At 38.7% G+C, this 14299-nt stretch overlaps 1 protein-coding gene across 3 annotated transcripts in view; it reads right to left on the bottom strand.

The window, feature by feature from the left end:
- The window catches only part of phf14 (PHD finger protein 14), a 126391-nt gene that overhangs the window by 57604 nt on the left and 54488 nt on the right, over positions 1 to 14299 (bottom strand). For 2 of the 3 annotated variants that reach the window (XM_041808434.1, XM_041808436.1), the window contains exons 14-16: positions 12966 to 13128; positions 7412 to 7474; positions 5684 to 5808 (exon numbers count right to left, since the gene is read on the bottom strand). In XM_041808434.1, the coding sequence (XP_041664368.1) occupies positions 5684 to 5808; positions 7412 to 7474; positions 12966 to 13128 (351 nt within the window). The remainder of the gene's footprint in view (positions 1 to 5683; positions 5809 to 7411; positions 7475 to 12965; positions 13129 to 14299) is intronic. The other variant, XM_041808435.1, reaches the window with a different exon arrangement.

The raw sequence follows: 14299 nt of genomic DNA, 5'->3' as shown, positions 1-14299 counted from the left end.
ACTCAGCAGAATAATGTGCAATGCACGACTCTCTCAACGTCAGCGACTTAAAAACATCCTGAGTTGTCTTGTGTTTTTTAATCATCTAACAAAACCTAATCAACCGATGTTAATCGGTAACCAATGTTTACATCAAACCTTATTCTTACTAAAAATGAAGATAAAAGACATTGATTTTTTCCACAAACATTTAAACCTTGTAAAGCTGATTAATCCTGCAGATTTCATGTCTGTCATCAGAAAGATCCCTCTCGCAAAGCTTCAAGCTGATACACTTGTTCCCAGTCAGAGGATGACCAGACCAATCAGTATTATTTGTGGAGAAAGAGGTGTGGCTGTGGTTTTGCTGATATGATGGCAAGACTATGAACAATGGTGGCTGGAAAGAGATTAGTACGCCTTCCACATCATGTTTGTTGCCCTGATTGGCCTGTAGTGAATGTGACCGACAGAATGTTCTTCCAATCAGCCTCTGCATTTCATACTGAAAGGGTCTGCACTTCCCAAACACCATCTATGTGGTGGTGCCCAGATGGATGTGAAATATATCCAACACCATGGATATGTGAAACAGTCTATCTAGAGAGCCGGGATCTAAACTTTAAGCTAAAAAACGTGCATAAAATAACTCAAGTATTTGGCCAAAATATGTCTAACAACTCGGGGTTGTATGCATTAATAGATTAATTTCAACACAATTAAGATCCAAAATTTACATGTTACATATTCTTTCACCACATTAATTTTGTGGCACCCAGTAAAGTTAAAAAAATGTAGATATGGTATTTGGTCCTTTCTGTGGTACTGTAGAAACATGCAAGATGCAAAAATCCAAGATGGCAGAATCCGTGAAGTGGACCCTTCTTATGTAAGAATAAAAGGCTTATTTTAAGTTCATAGAAATAAAGCAAACTATATATAATAAGGTCATTAAACACTAATTCAGATAGGCCAAGGTTTATAAATATCATGTCCAATTTTCACCGAGCAGGTAAATACTACTCAATGTATCATTTTCCTACAAAAGGAGACCACTGCTTTCTTCTTGTTTCCAGGGGTGCACTATGTAGGATTTTGGCTGATATCTGATAGTCTAATGTTTCCAAACTCTTTTTAGCCAATGCTGATAGAAACAGAACTTTTTTTAAATGGTAAAAACGCCAAGTCTTTTCAAAACAGACCTGACCTGTTATCAAAATTCATTCCCTGAATTGAACAGCAGATATGACAGAAGTGTCTCTATACTGTCTTGGACATGTGACCGTTTCAAACAATAGGTCCAAGGGGTAAAAGTGTAGTTTTTTAGTGGAGAAAAGCGGAGGGACGTGGGAATAACAGTTACCATCAGCCCTTGCATACCCATCATCCTTTGCGCTCCACTCCCTGGCTTGATTTAACAGCGGGAAAAGGGTGGATGCTACAAGTGGTGAGGGAGAACCAAGTGACAAAGTTTAGAGATTGTGGAGGCAACATTTAAATCTGACGTGTGGAAGCATTTTGGTTCCCAAAAGTTGAGAACTGAGAAAAAAGAAAAGGTGACAGACAAATAAATAACAATATGCAGACATGGTCACATTTAATGGGGAGTGCGAGTAACATGAGGAGCTGCTTGGCAGCCAGGCCAAAAGACTCTTAAGGAAGCGTTCAACAGATCACAAGGACTATCAGTGACTATATCACCAAAGACCTACTGCTACTTTTAGTGGTGGACAATAAAGGTTTTAGAAGGCTAGTAAACGTGGTGGAGCCAAAGTTTATATTTATAATTTTAAGCAAAATGCACAGCTTCAGCATTTTTTTGCACATATTGTTACATTGATACATTATTATGTTCTTTAATAAAAGCTACTTTTTTCAAAGTCTTCATTTGTTTTGTTGTTGTTATTTTTTTTTTTTTTTTGATACTGCACAAAATACTGTGCGTGGACTTATTCCTGAGGTATTACTGCACCATGAGATTTAAATACTGTTACATCCCTAATCAAAGCCCAATCTTCTAAACTGCAAGAAATTTACTAGCTATAGTTCAGACCTTAAAAAACCAGAGTTCTTGGAACACACTTTGAAGTTTAAGGAATGAGGATGAAAAAAAGAAATTAACTCAAGCTGTTGTAGGTCCATCAGTTTGCTTTAAACGGCACAAATGTATTTGTAAAGCCTGCTGATATGTACAGCTAAATTATCAGCTGTAAATATCAGCAGAAATGTTCCTATCTGGCAAAGCTCATAACTGAGTTTTTGAGCCAATATCTGAGGATACCAATGCTATAGTGATAATATAGTGCATCCATACTTGTTTTGGTTTGAGAAACTCACAGTGGACAGGTTAAAAGTAATCTGCACCTTGTGATATTAAACACGTACCTTTTTTAAACTTCAGGTTCCATATTTTCTTAACTTAAGAAGCACTTACTTATGGCAAACAACACAAATCTGATAAGAAGAAGAGGCTAGTTACAAACATATTTAAATAACATTTTGGCTCCTAGGGGGCTCTAAGTAATGCACATGACTTATTTTATCAAGACATCAAATTAATGAAAGAAGCAAAGAAGAAAAAGGAACAAAGGAAGAGGTATGGAATTTGTGACAACAAAGAAATAAAAAAACATGTAAAAGAAGGGAGATCTACCATCTGCAGTGGAAGGAAAACAGACATTAGCATGTGCATAACACATATGACATCCGCCAGTTCTATATGCCTCGACTTTGACTTTTTTCTGCAAGCATTAAATGACCATATTTGTCATATCTAACAAAGTTAGATAGGACAGTCTATTCCAGTACAATGTCACTGTTAAAGAAACAAATAAATACCTGGTAATCTCGCCCTGAACATAAATTTGTAGATATACTTGCTGTTCCTTCCTGCTTTTACATATGTGTCCAGCTGCATCATGAGCGTTCCAATAAATATGCGTGCCTGCAAACTCCAAATGTTACTGGACACCACTAGAGGGCACACCAGAGAACTCAGGCAACATACCACCATCTAATCTGTGGGATGTAAACTAAAAGCATGGGGACACTTGAGGAGGTTACTATTATGTTAATTCTGAGACCAGAACTAAAATATGTTTTAAAGTCCCTGTAAAATAATAAAAAAATTGTTATGGTAGGTTTGTTGTATGACATGCCACTATTGTGAACCACCAGGCCATGTAAAACAACTCTAAGTGTATAAAATTAAGCCTAAAAATCATGAAAAATGAGGCAGTAATATCTCGAGCCTCTTAAATTAGGAAAAAAATGTTACAACCTGGCTGGGGGAATCATCTGTCTGCTCTGCTGGACCTGTCAGCTCTCTGTGTCATCCACAAGAAAAACAATCACATTCATGTCCTGGCAGGCAGTTCAGAGCTAAAAAGTCTCAGTTTCATTTTCTCATCCTGTATTTAATGCTTCAGGAATTCCTTATATTTACTCTTTAAGTAATGTGAAGTTACGTTTCTTCTGTCTTTGTAGTTTAATTGCAGCTAAAAAAAAATTCTGATGTTGCCTTCCAAAATAAAAGAATAAAACATGCTATTATCAGACACTTTACTAAACTTTAGCACTGTGACACTAACAGACATGAGGGATCGACATGTGGCTGCTAGAAGCGAGACAGTCACAGTCCATGTCTTTGAATCATCCAGGACTAAAGACAAGAGTCATGTGGATTAAAACACACCTTTAGCAGGTACGATGTGCTTTGTCCTGCTGCATCTGGTTCATGTGAAAATAGACAGCATTCCAGCAATTAGCCTACCCGTTGGCCTTATGACAAGCTATGGCTAGCGCATTGGGGATTTATTTACTGTTTCTGGCACAAATCTCTCTGTTACTTTTAATGACCTGCAGGCTACCATGGCTGAAAGATTTGGGGAATTTACCCCAAGGTTAACAAAAACACAACATGTAACTGGCAGTTAACGTTTGATGAAGGCAGTGACATCAGCTAACAACAGACTGTACTGAGATAAACTGCTAGGTGATTTTTTTACATATCGTTGTAACGTTAGGGGGGTGGGGTAATTCCCCATCAAGACTGGTGACATCGTGGGCTGCTAAATTTGTCCTGCCTAAATTAAACCAAGCCAAGTACGAGGTGAAAACTTTTAAATGGTCATACATGTATCTGTGTTTCACATGTTTACAGCAGCCTTAATCCAACATATACAGCATGTTAAGACACAAAAATTGGATTTAACTTTACAGGGACTTTACCATCAAGAATCAATAGTAAAATCACATCAGCTCAGACTGATGACCTGTGGTCAGAACATAACCTCTGCACTTTGTTTCTACAGTATTTTCCTCTGTGCACAGATGTAATGCTCTTGATCTTTCAGTTTATTTAGTGATGATGTTAACTGGTGACTTTCAGCTGACTATGTTTGCAGATACGGTCATGACAACAGCTGGTGAAAACAGAAATAGTCCTCATAAATATCTCTTTGTCATTATCCCAAAATATCCTCGTCAGATACATATTTAATGAAAAACTAAATTAATATACAACTGAACTAAAATACAACTACTATGATATACACAAACTCACTCAACTGAAAGTCAGCAGTTTGTACAATCACTTTTTAAACTGAAACAGTAACCATATTTTCATTATTTTTACAGGTTTAACCATCAGCTTTTAAAATGGGATTTTTAAGTCCCAGCTGGTTTGACAGCTATGTTTTTGTCTGATTATTGTTTTTCATAGCTGTTGTTGTCTCTGCTGCTGTGCTGATTGTCACATTTCCTCTACCAATCATGTGTATGCTGCATCGGGCATATGTTGTGTTTTTTAAGGATGTGCATTTACCAATGCTTCAGACTAATACAGGGGTTGCATGGCAGCCATTGTGCTTCTGAGTATGCATAGTTAACAGCAGGTCTATCTCCAGCTTAAAGCACACCCCTAACCACTACATACTAGGGAATCTTAATCTACAAAACGAACATCACACTTTATTAAAGAATACTTAAAACTGGAGACTGATACCATAAAGTCAAAAGGGAAATGTTTACAGAGGGAATAAATTGACTAAAAAGTTGGCTCAAATGCATGCCTCAAATAAAAGGCTGTCTCAAATAAAGGCCTTTTGTTTTAAGTTAATTAATGGTAAGAAAGAAAAGTTAAGTGTAGAAGAGTATTATGCTTAGAAGAAAACAAATGTGTTAAAAAAAGAAATTAAATGGTTAAAGGTGTCATTCAACAACTACGACACTCCAGCAGGGAGAATACAAACTCATGAAGAGACTTCTGTTCTTAAGAATTGGAGGTAATGTTTGTCTGATAGACTGATCAAATAACGACGTGCTGACAAGATGCCTGCTGTGATCTCCTTTTTTATTTTCTTGCAGAAGTCCAATGTCAAAGAAGAATCCTGCTTATTAGACGGCTGACGCCTAAAACCCCAAGAAAGCTGCAGATAAATTGTGCTATTCATTACGCCTTAATGAACTGTGCAAATGTATGTGGCAGGTCAATATAGGCGGCCTATGGAGAAGACACCATCAGCCCCCTCGTTCAGCAGAGCCCAGGCGGCCGGAGCCTAATGAAGACTGAACTTTAATCATCAGGAGGATATGGCTTCTTCACAAGACACCCCCTCTGATGCTCACACAGACAGTCACACACAAACAGCATGCCTAATAACCCCCTCCCAAATCTCTGAAATACGCTCACATGGTCCCTCACCTCACAAGGTTTTCATTGTCCCCCGGTCCTTTGCAGGTTGTACACTCGGTCCGCGTGTCATCAGCTTTAGGTGTTTTTTTCTGCATTGCAGATTGGCGTTGCCGGCGTTCCCTTGGAAGCGGTTCCTATGGAAACAGATGGATTATAATCAAGAGCTGTATGTATGGGCTCTTGAAAGTGAAATATAAAGCAAAGGAGAGAAGGAGAGTACATCACAGCAGTATTAATTCAATGCTATGTATGAGAGTTGCTGTTAGGATTGGACTTCAGCATTAGAAGGCAGCCGTAGCTCAGACTATCAGGGCTCAGGTTGGGAACCTGAGGGTTAGTGATTTAAGTAGGATTGTGGACCAAGTCTTGAATTTGGTCTGGTGGCTGAGGAGGACACCCCCATCAAGGCACTAAAACCCCACTGCTGCATGTGCAGCCCCTCTCTTACATCTTTCCAGTCATGCATGTCCACTGGCTCCTGTTAATGCATATCACTAGCCTCGGGCCATAACCTCATATCTTGATTTTTCATGATTTTATATGTTGTTTAGAAATCAGTGCTGTTGGTCACCCTTTTACATCTGTCAGTGGGTTTTCATATTTTAAACCACTAAAAGGAGTCAGGAAGATGCTCACTATGACCACTGAGTGTAAAATTACAAAAAAATACAGTGTTTTTTTCATTCCTTGAAAAGTTGTGATTTTGGGGATAAGAGGTTATGGCACGATGGTTGCAATATGTGGGAATTTCAGCCTATACGTATGCAGCATGTCTAAGAAAGGATCGGAAAAAATGGATTTCATTTGGGGATTAATAACCAAAGCTGACCCTTGCTAGAGGAATTTGCTTAAACTTTTAAAAGACATTAAAAGGCTGGTATTTTACACCCTCTCACATCTAAAAGCAGCTTGTCAGCAAGTCACTGAAATTTTAGTCTCAGACTAAGACTTTGCAAAGACTGGAGTCACTTATTGCAAGACTAGAATTGGATTCCTTTTAAGATTATTTACACCTAGTGGAATTTACAATAAAAGCCTTTGGGCAGACAATATGTATTACTTGTTTTACTCATTACACCTGTACAGAGGTTGTGTCAGTTATAAGGGCTTTGGGAACACAACTTTTTATGTTTTATTAGTCCAAGTTGAATTTTAGTCCATCTAACCTTTATAGTTTTACTGGACAGAAACTGAAAAACTTTTTAGTCTAGTTGTAGTTAGGAAAAAAGTACATTTGTTTTGTGAAATTAATATGACTGCTAAATACTTATCACCATTAGGGATGCACAATATTGGATTTTTGCTGTTATCTAATATGCTATTGCTTGGAGTAACCAATCCAATCAACTCATTAATACCTAATCTGTGTCTATATTAGCCAATTTGATTCATAGTTGTTGGGTATTGATCCTTATTTTTCAACTAAAAAGATGGCTGTGCCCTATATACTTGTTTGACTGGTACACTTGTACAAAATGCTAAGACATGCATTGTCAATATTGTTAATGGAGCGCAGACCATCAGCCAGTGCATGCAAACATTCAAAATTCTCATGTTTCATAAACAACTTTTTTACTGTTCAAAGCATGCTGGGATGCATAGCGACATAGAAAAGGGTTTTCATATCTTTTCTCCCTCATTAGATCATAGACCTGCATTAAAATGTGGTATACCATTCAGTAAATAAATCTTGTAGAGTGCTGATTTGTTTGAAAAAAACTCTACAGAGTGACAGACCTCAATTTTTTCTTCTCTGTCTTCACACATGGGGATTCTCTTCCTCTTCTGTCCTCTGGTTCTCTGTCAGACACAAACAGTTCACTTTTAAGTCATGGTCAAACAACAAGACTTTAAAGATCTGACAGACAAATTTCATTTTCAATCAACCATGTATGAAAAAAGTAGAGCCTGACCAATATCTGATGACATTACTGAGTAAATATCTGAGAAATATTTAGGCTGATCAGTCAAGGATGAACAACAATGTCTGGATGTCTGGAGACACTCATTCAAAGATCTGAAGTTGTATTATCAAACTTCTCTTCTTGTTGCTAGCAAACGAACGGCCGAGCTGCTGGGGAGCTCTAAAGAGGGGAAGAAAAATCGACAACATATTTAAACAGATTGTGAAAACAATTCCATCTGTCGCCTTTGGCTCGCCTCTGCTATCCAGATGGAGCACTTATCATTAAGAATGCTAACTGCAAGAACGCTGCCAATTGGCTCCTGCATACCTTAACTATTTCCCCACCACTAAACAAAAGACCTGATGTTATTTAGTTATTTCTGCATTAAAGCAGTGTCTATTGAAGTAATCTATGAGGACGAGCAGAGCAGGGGGAAGATCAGTAGCTGGTTCAGCTAAAAATGCTTAGACGCACAGCACAGCTAATCTCAGGCTCTGCTCAGGTGAGGAAATTAAAACTGCAGGCAGTTTATAAGTCCTCGGCAAAATCAATCTTTTAATTAAGTACATCAGTGCATCTTTAACAAGCATGAATCATTTCACACAGGATTAGAGAAATTAACAGAGCATAGGAAGAGCTACTAACTACATATATTAACTTAATTCTCATAATTTCCATCTGATTAATGACATATGTCTGTATGGGAGGTTTAATGTTAGTGCTGTGGTTGTAGTTGGAGCAGTAAATCACGACTCATTAGGAGGAGGATTTTACAGCCACCTTCAGTTAGCCTCCTGAACCCTGAAGTCCTCCTGAAAGTGTTTCTTTAATTAGCTAGAAGGTGAGAAAATAGCTTCATCACTGAATCTTTCCACATTCTTTTAAAAAAATAACCAATTTATGATGAGGAAATCACAACATACCTGTAAAAGCTTGGCTCTCTAAATCCTGAGTTATTTCTTTGTAACTTATTCATTATTTCTAAATAAATGTTTATGGAAAAACAGTGGACAATAACAAAAGCCAGAGAGTCCTTTTGTCTCTTGGACACTAGTTTAAATTACTACTAGCTGTATGTGTGTCACATTTAAGTCTTAGGTTCAAGAAATTTTCAATGCATTTCTGGAAAGCATTGCGAAGCAAAAGCCCTATCTAGAAACGAGTACCCGCAGTTTCAAATTGCTTTTATTTTGAAGTTTATTCCAGGGAGTAAATTTCGTTGTATTGATGTCACTTTACAAAGTTGTACAGATCTTTTTTCAGGTCCCTTTTGTACCTGTATGTTTCTTAAGTTCATGTTTTTAAATGTTAAAAGATTGTTTCCTTTAGATCAGTACCACAACTTGAACCACGGTTGTAAGGCATGACAAACAGCCAGTAAAATGAGGAGTGATTCCTATGTTTTATTGAAGTGCATTAATTTTAATTTAGTTGAAAACACATGTCTTTGACCTTTCTTGTATAGAATCAGTCCTTATGAAATTTCAAAAACCAATAAATCTTAACACTTCATGTTATAAAGGTTAGCTGTGGCTGCCTCTTAGGAAACCCAATGATTTACTGAGGCCTAATCATTTAAAACTCACACATATATGCAGATGTCAAATTAGTCTGTAATAGTGCTTAGTAATTATGATCTCAATAGAGTGGTGCAGTGGTGCAGAGTGCTGTAACTTTGCAGGCAAAACCCAGAAGTTAGTGTCACATGGGTTCCCTCGGCGGCAAGACTATGGCATTTTTTAATGGGTTTTTAGGTCATTGATAAAAGTAAGATCTGTGTCCAATAAAAGATTATGAAACTTACACGTTTTGTTCATAAAGATAACATTCATAAATAATATAAGCATCATATTTAGTTTGCAAATAAAATTGACGAAAGTAAAAAGCTAATGTCATGCTATATTGAACTAAACTCAGTCAAGTGAATTTAACGTCATCACCCGCGGATACAAATGAGAGGCAGGCTCAGTTGCCGCACTTGGAGTGATGACATTTAAGGCCCCGACAAACGCTGTAGTCCTTGTTAGCTGTCCTTTAGTAACCACCTCTATTAAGATGTGAAGTATCTACTTTTCAGATGTATCTAATATTGTCAGAAAAACATTACACTTGCTTGATTTTGTGTTCACCACAGACCTTTTAACCGAAAACTTAGTCAAAAATCCCATAAACTTTCAGATGAGGGAACCAGAAGTGCTAAAATGCTAACTCGCTTCCAAGTTTTAGGACCCATTCCTGCACCCCTCTAAAGATATTGAAATAATTGTGATTATGATTTGTGCCATGATCAGCAGCTCTAGTAGGCATTAGTAGGCACCACAGCAGTGAGCTTGACAAACAGCTGTTATTGTTGTTAACCATCAGTGGAGCAGGTTTGTAGATTAACACCTGCTGAAGCTGGTCAGGAGAAGAGCAAAAACATATTTTCCAAAAAGAAACACTTTCAGTGTGGTTCTTTACTCTTCCTTTAACAGAATAGAATTATTGTCCAGTTCTGATCAAACTGTCGCTGTAGCTGTATCAACGCTAATCTCTTCACCGGCTGCCATTGTTTACAGGCTTGCAGTCATTTTAACTAAAATACACCAGTAGCTACTGCCTATTTCTTCTCAAATGATGCTGACTGGTCATTCTCTGACAGGGAACAGGCATATCAACTAGATTACTGATCTCCCTGGTGACAGACAGAATCTGGACAGTCCATCAGCGTTGGCTGGTTAGAAGCCTGAAGGATATCACAGGAATGTGATGTGAACCTGTTACACTTAGCCAACCTTCGGCTTTGGAAATATCCTTGAAATGGGCCAACTTTGTAAACCAGGTGTAATGTTCAGGCTTCTTTAAGATGGTATAGATGAAACTATATATAAAAAGGGCCATCTACTAAACCCACATCCTCAAAAGCATGAGAGTAAGTACATACTTGCTGTAGCTGCAAAAATGCAGAGTATTAAAACGGTCCATGACAGAGTTCAATAAAACAGTGGTTGGGCTTCTTTTCCACCCCACAGATTGAAGAATAAATGTGTGTTAAATGATTTGTCCTTGCATGAAGTCTGTTTGAGATGCTCTCTACCTTAAACCGTGCTGTGTGGAATCACGGAGCATTAATTTTACAGCTGTGACGTTGCATACATATGACATAAAATTCAGCTCACAAGTTGACTTTACACGTTTTTCTCCAGTGAGCGGTACAGGCCATGAATAGCAGCCACAAGACTTGCAGCTTCATCAAGGTGGCAGCGGGCCATGTCAGCCCTTTTGGCCAAATGTAAATGTGTGTATGTTGCACACACACATATATTAACTCTCCAACACACAGCTCAGCCTCGTATGCCAGCAGGAGGTTGATTAGCCGGTTCTGATAAATTGAAACATGGCTTTAGAGAAGTGCCAGTGCCTGGGTGCCCTGGTAAAAGCATTAAAAATGCAAAGCAGGGGCCTTTTAGCGTCTGCCATTGCACGCCTTGCATTTGAAGATAAATGCTGCAGTGAAGTGCCTCGCCCGAGTGGCTGTGGCTGCGAGTAAAATCAGAAAGCTGCTTAATCCCCGAGAGCTCCAGCAGGGTCCTGGGCACATGTCTGGGCCCAGGGTTTCCAAACCTGAACAGAAAAACACATTAACCCAGACTGCCACTGTGCTCCAACACTCCACTGTTTCCCCTCCAAGACAGATGGAGTGCAGAGAGTGAGAGAAGTGGCTTCGACGCTCCTCCTTTTCTTTGTTCATTCCTCTATTTGTAACACAGACTGCAGCCACGAGTGGCTCCAGAGGAACTGACTCTGCTGAGAGCATCCACAGTCACCCGAGGAAAGTTCCCTTGAGTCCCAGGTGAGTGGCACTGGGTCGCATATTGACAGTGAAAAAAAGAAAAAGGAGGAAGTGAAAGACAAGCCCAGCCCCCGCTCCTCAGCACGAAGCAGCCAGATATCAATCTGGAGTGTTTCTTGAGGGAGCGGGGAGGCGGCTCTGTATCTCAGGATCAGAGCATGGTCGGAGCAGATAAGTAGGATTCAGTGAGGGATTGTGTTCCTCCTCACAGCTGACACTAAATGTTTCTCTGCAGGCTGACACAGTCCACATACCTCTGCTGTGTTGTACTCCACAACAAAAGTTGTGGGGTAACAACAAGAGAATTTACAGCTGCACTGACCAAAAAAAAAAGCCTGAAATGTTTTAAAACTGCCACACTGACCAAAAAAAGGCCTGAAATGTCTTAAAACTGCTGCATTGACCCAAAAATGTCCTCTGTGGTTTTAAAACTTAGCCTACAGGCTGACAAAAAGAATTTAGTTCATTCAAATCTTCACGGATTAAAAAAATAACAGAGATCATAGATATAAACACATTTTTAACTGACTCTCAACATTATAATCCCCTGACGAAATTTACCAGAAAATATGGCCACTATGACACAGTTGATTGTTTGTAGTAATGATTTCACAGTTAAGATTCCACAGATCCAAGATCTCACAAAAATCTGTGTCTTCAAATGTGATTTTAAAGTTAACAAAAAAACATAGACAACGTTCCAAGTCCTTAGCTGGCTGTCACTTAACTTGAGACTGTTTATGCTTTTGAGCTGTAAATTCATAACATCTGGTTGGTTGAGTTATGCCTACTACAAGTCAACAGCCACAGAGTAACTCTGATGACTACACAATAGTCACAGAGGATCAGATAATAGAACTTTAATTCAACAAGCACCTTAGCCATCTACATGTAAAAAACCCTGCACTGTCTCTCAGGCTTTACTCTGGCTCCGATACAGTAAGAAAACTCACTGTGGTAAAATGCCTCATCTCATTTGCACTTATTAAGTAAAACCATCTTACATTTTCTTATGCACCTTGTGTGAAGTGCCCCTATCCTTGGTTATTCTATCCTTCATGTCGATCATGTCTAGTCAGCATTCTTGCAGTGTTTGCACATCTTGCAACCATACTATCAATGCACACAGACTTGTACATACTAGGAAAAATACCAAACAACAACAGCTTACTAAATGAATCATGCTGTACATCTAGCATAGCAACCCTTTTCTATGTTCCACCCACTTCTCATTTAACGTCTATTGTTTGTGTTTTGACCCATCAAAAGTCCTTTTAGCAGTAAACATTTAAATATTTTTGCTCTGGGGAACAAACAATCACCTTGTGTGACTTTCTGAAAGCTTAAGGAGCATCAGGCTAATGAGAACTCCAGTTAATTATTTGTAATCAATAAAGATAAATCAATTAGCCAACACCAACATCAATAACACTCAAATGAGTGGGGGACAAGCTGAGCATTAAAACATTTCATTATTTTTGGCCCTAAAAAGGTTGTTCAAATATCTATATCTAGTGGTTATGATTGAGATTTTCAGTGTGCTGATACACACCGTGCCCCTCACTTGATGTTTCTTGGGTTCTGGCGACATCTCCTGTGGGATGAATTTGATTGGCCCCTTGATCTGTCGTCTAGACCTCTTGGTGCCATCAGGTAGTGTCTCCATGGCGATATCAGCCTCATCGCTGCTGGCCTGGTCGCACTCGGAGCATTGCCTGAGGAGAGAGAAGAGAGTTCATTTCACTTTTAACCCCATGTGTGTTCAGACTGCATTAGTGAAGACTTGAAACCAGATTTGATCCTAGAGTGTTAATTGTGCTGCAGCGGAAGTTATCATAAAACAGACATGTTGGTGTTGATATTGCTGTGAGACAGACTCACAGTTTACTGCCGTCATCTGCCTGTCAGTTGGTGTATTTAACTGAGGAGTGTTGTTCGTCAAACCAGCACTCCACAAGCATGATTTACTTAACAGTTTTCTTTAAATGCACAACTCTGACTAAAGGGAGGGGGCAGTTAAAAAGTGGGGCTAAACTCTGCCTATCTGGTCAGCCATTATGTATTCCAGCATGTTCTAAGCAGTGAAGCTGTATCTTGCAGTGAACAGTAAATGAGATGAGTTTCAATTTTCTTTAGAGCTTGTTCAGGAGGTTGCACACAGTGACATAACCTATCTTTAGATGAAATAATTGGCATTAAAATAACATTTTATAGACCAAATTTTGCAGTAATTCCTTTCATTTAAAACAGAGGGACAAAAAATGTTTGAGATCATCGAACAGTGGAAGAAGTGGTTCCTTAAGTGAAAGAATATCTTATGACTATCACATGTCCATATCAAATATCCTCTCATGATAATAAAAATCTGCCATCGTTGAGAGAAGCAACTGTGACATTTCTACCATCTCTGCATCCGTCATCTGATAATCCTGCTGCCACCGACTGGCCTCAAATGTCATGACCAATATGAACAAACAAACTCTGAGTGAGTAGGGAGAGAAGGAATATAGAGAGCAATCGCTCTTCATCAAACATGAGGGAGATAGTTTCATGAATTTAGTATTAACTAAGACTGTCAAAGGATTTTATTTAGGTACTAAATCATTACATCAGTTTAGTGCTTCCTTTGTCCTTAACCTTTGAATGTTGGAGCTAGTTGTCCATTTCAAGCACAGACCCTGTCTGTAGTTAAATGTGTCTTGTTTTTACTGCACCTACAAATGCTCTGTTATTGATGTATGTGTAACCTTATTAAAGAGAGAAAATATAACAGCCTGTGTAAAGCCGCTAAGCCTTTATCTGCTGTGTTCCTCTCATATTCTCTGTGCTGTCATGTTGAATCATGCTCTGCAGTGTGAGGGCTTGTACAGTCGAGTATCTCACTGA

Source organism: Cheilinus undulatus, linkage group 16 (assembly GCF_018320785.1).
Source record: "Cheilinus undulatus linkage group 16, ASM1832078v1, whole genome shotgun sequence".
In the NCBI taxonomy this organism is placed as follows: Eukaryota; Metazoa; Chordata; class Actinopteri; order Labriformes; family Labridae; genus Cheilinus; species Cheilinus undulatus.
Note: the sequence above shows the minus strand (reverse complement) of the source record. Positions and strands in the feature narration are given on the sequence as shown.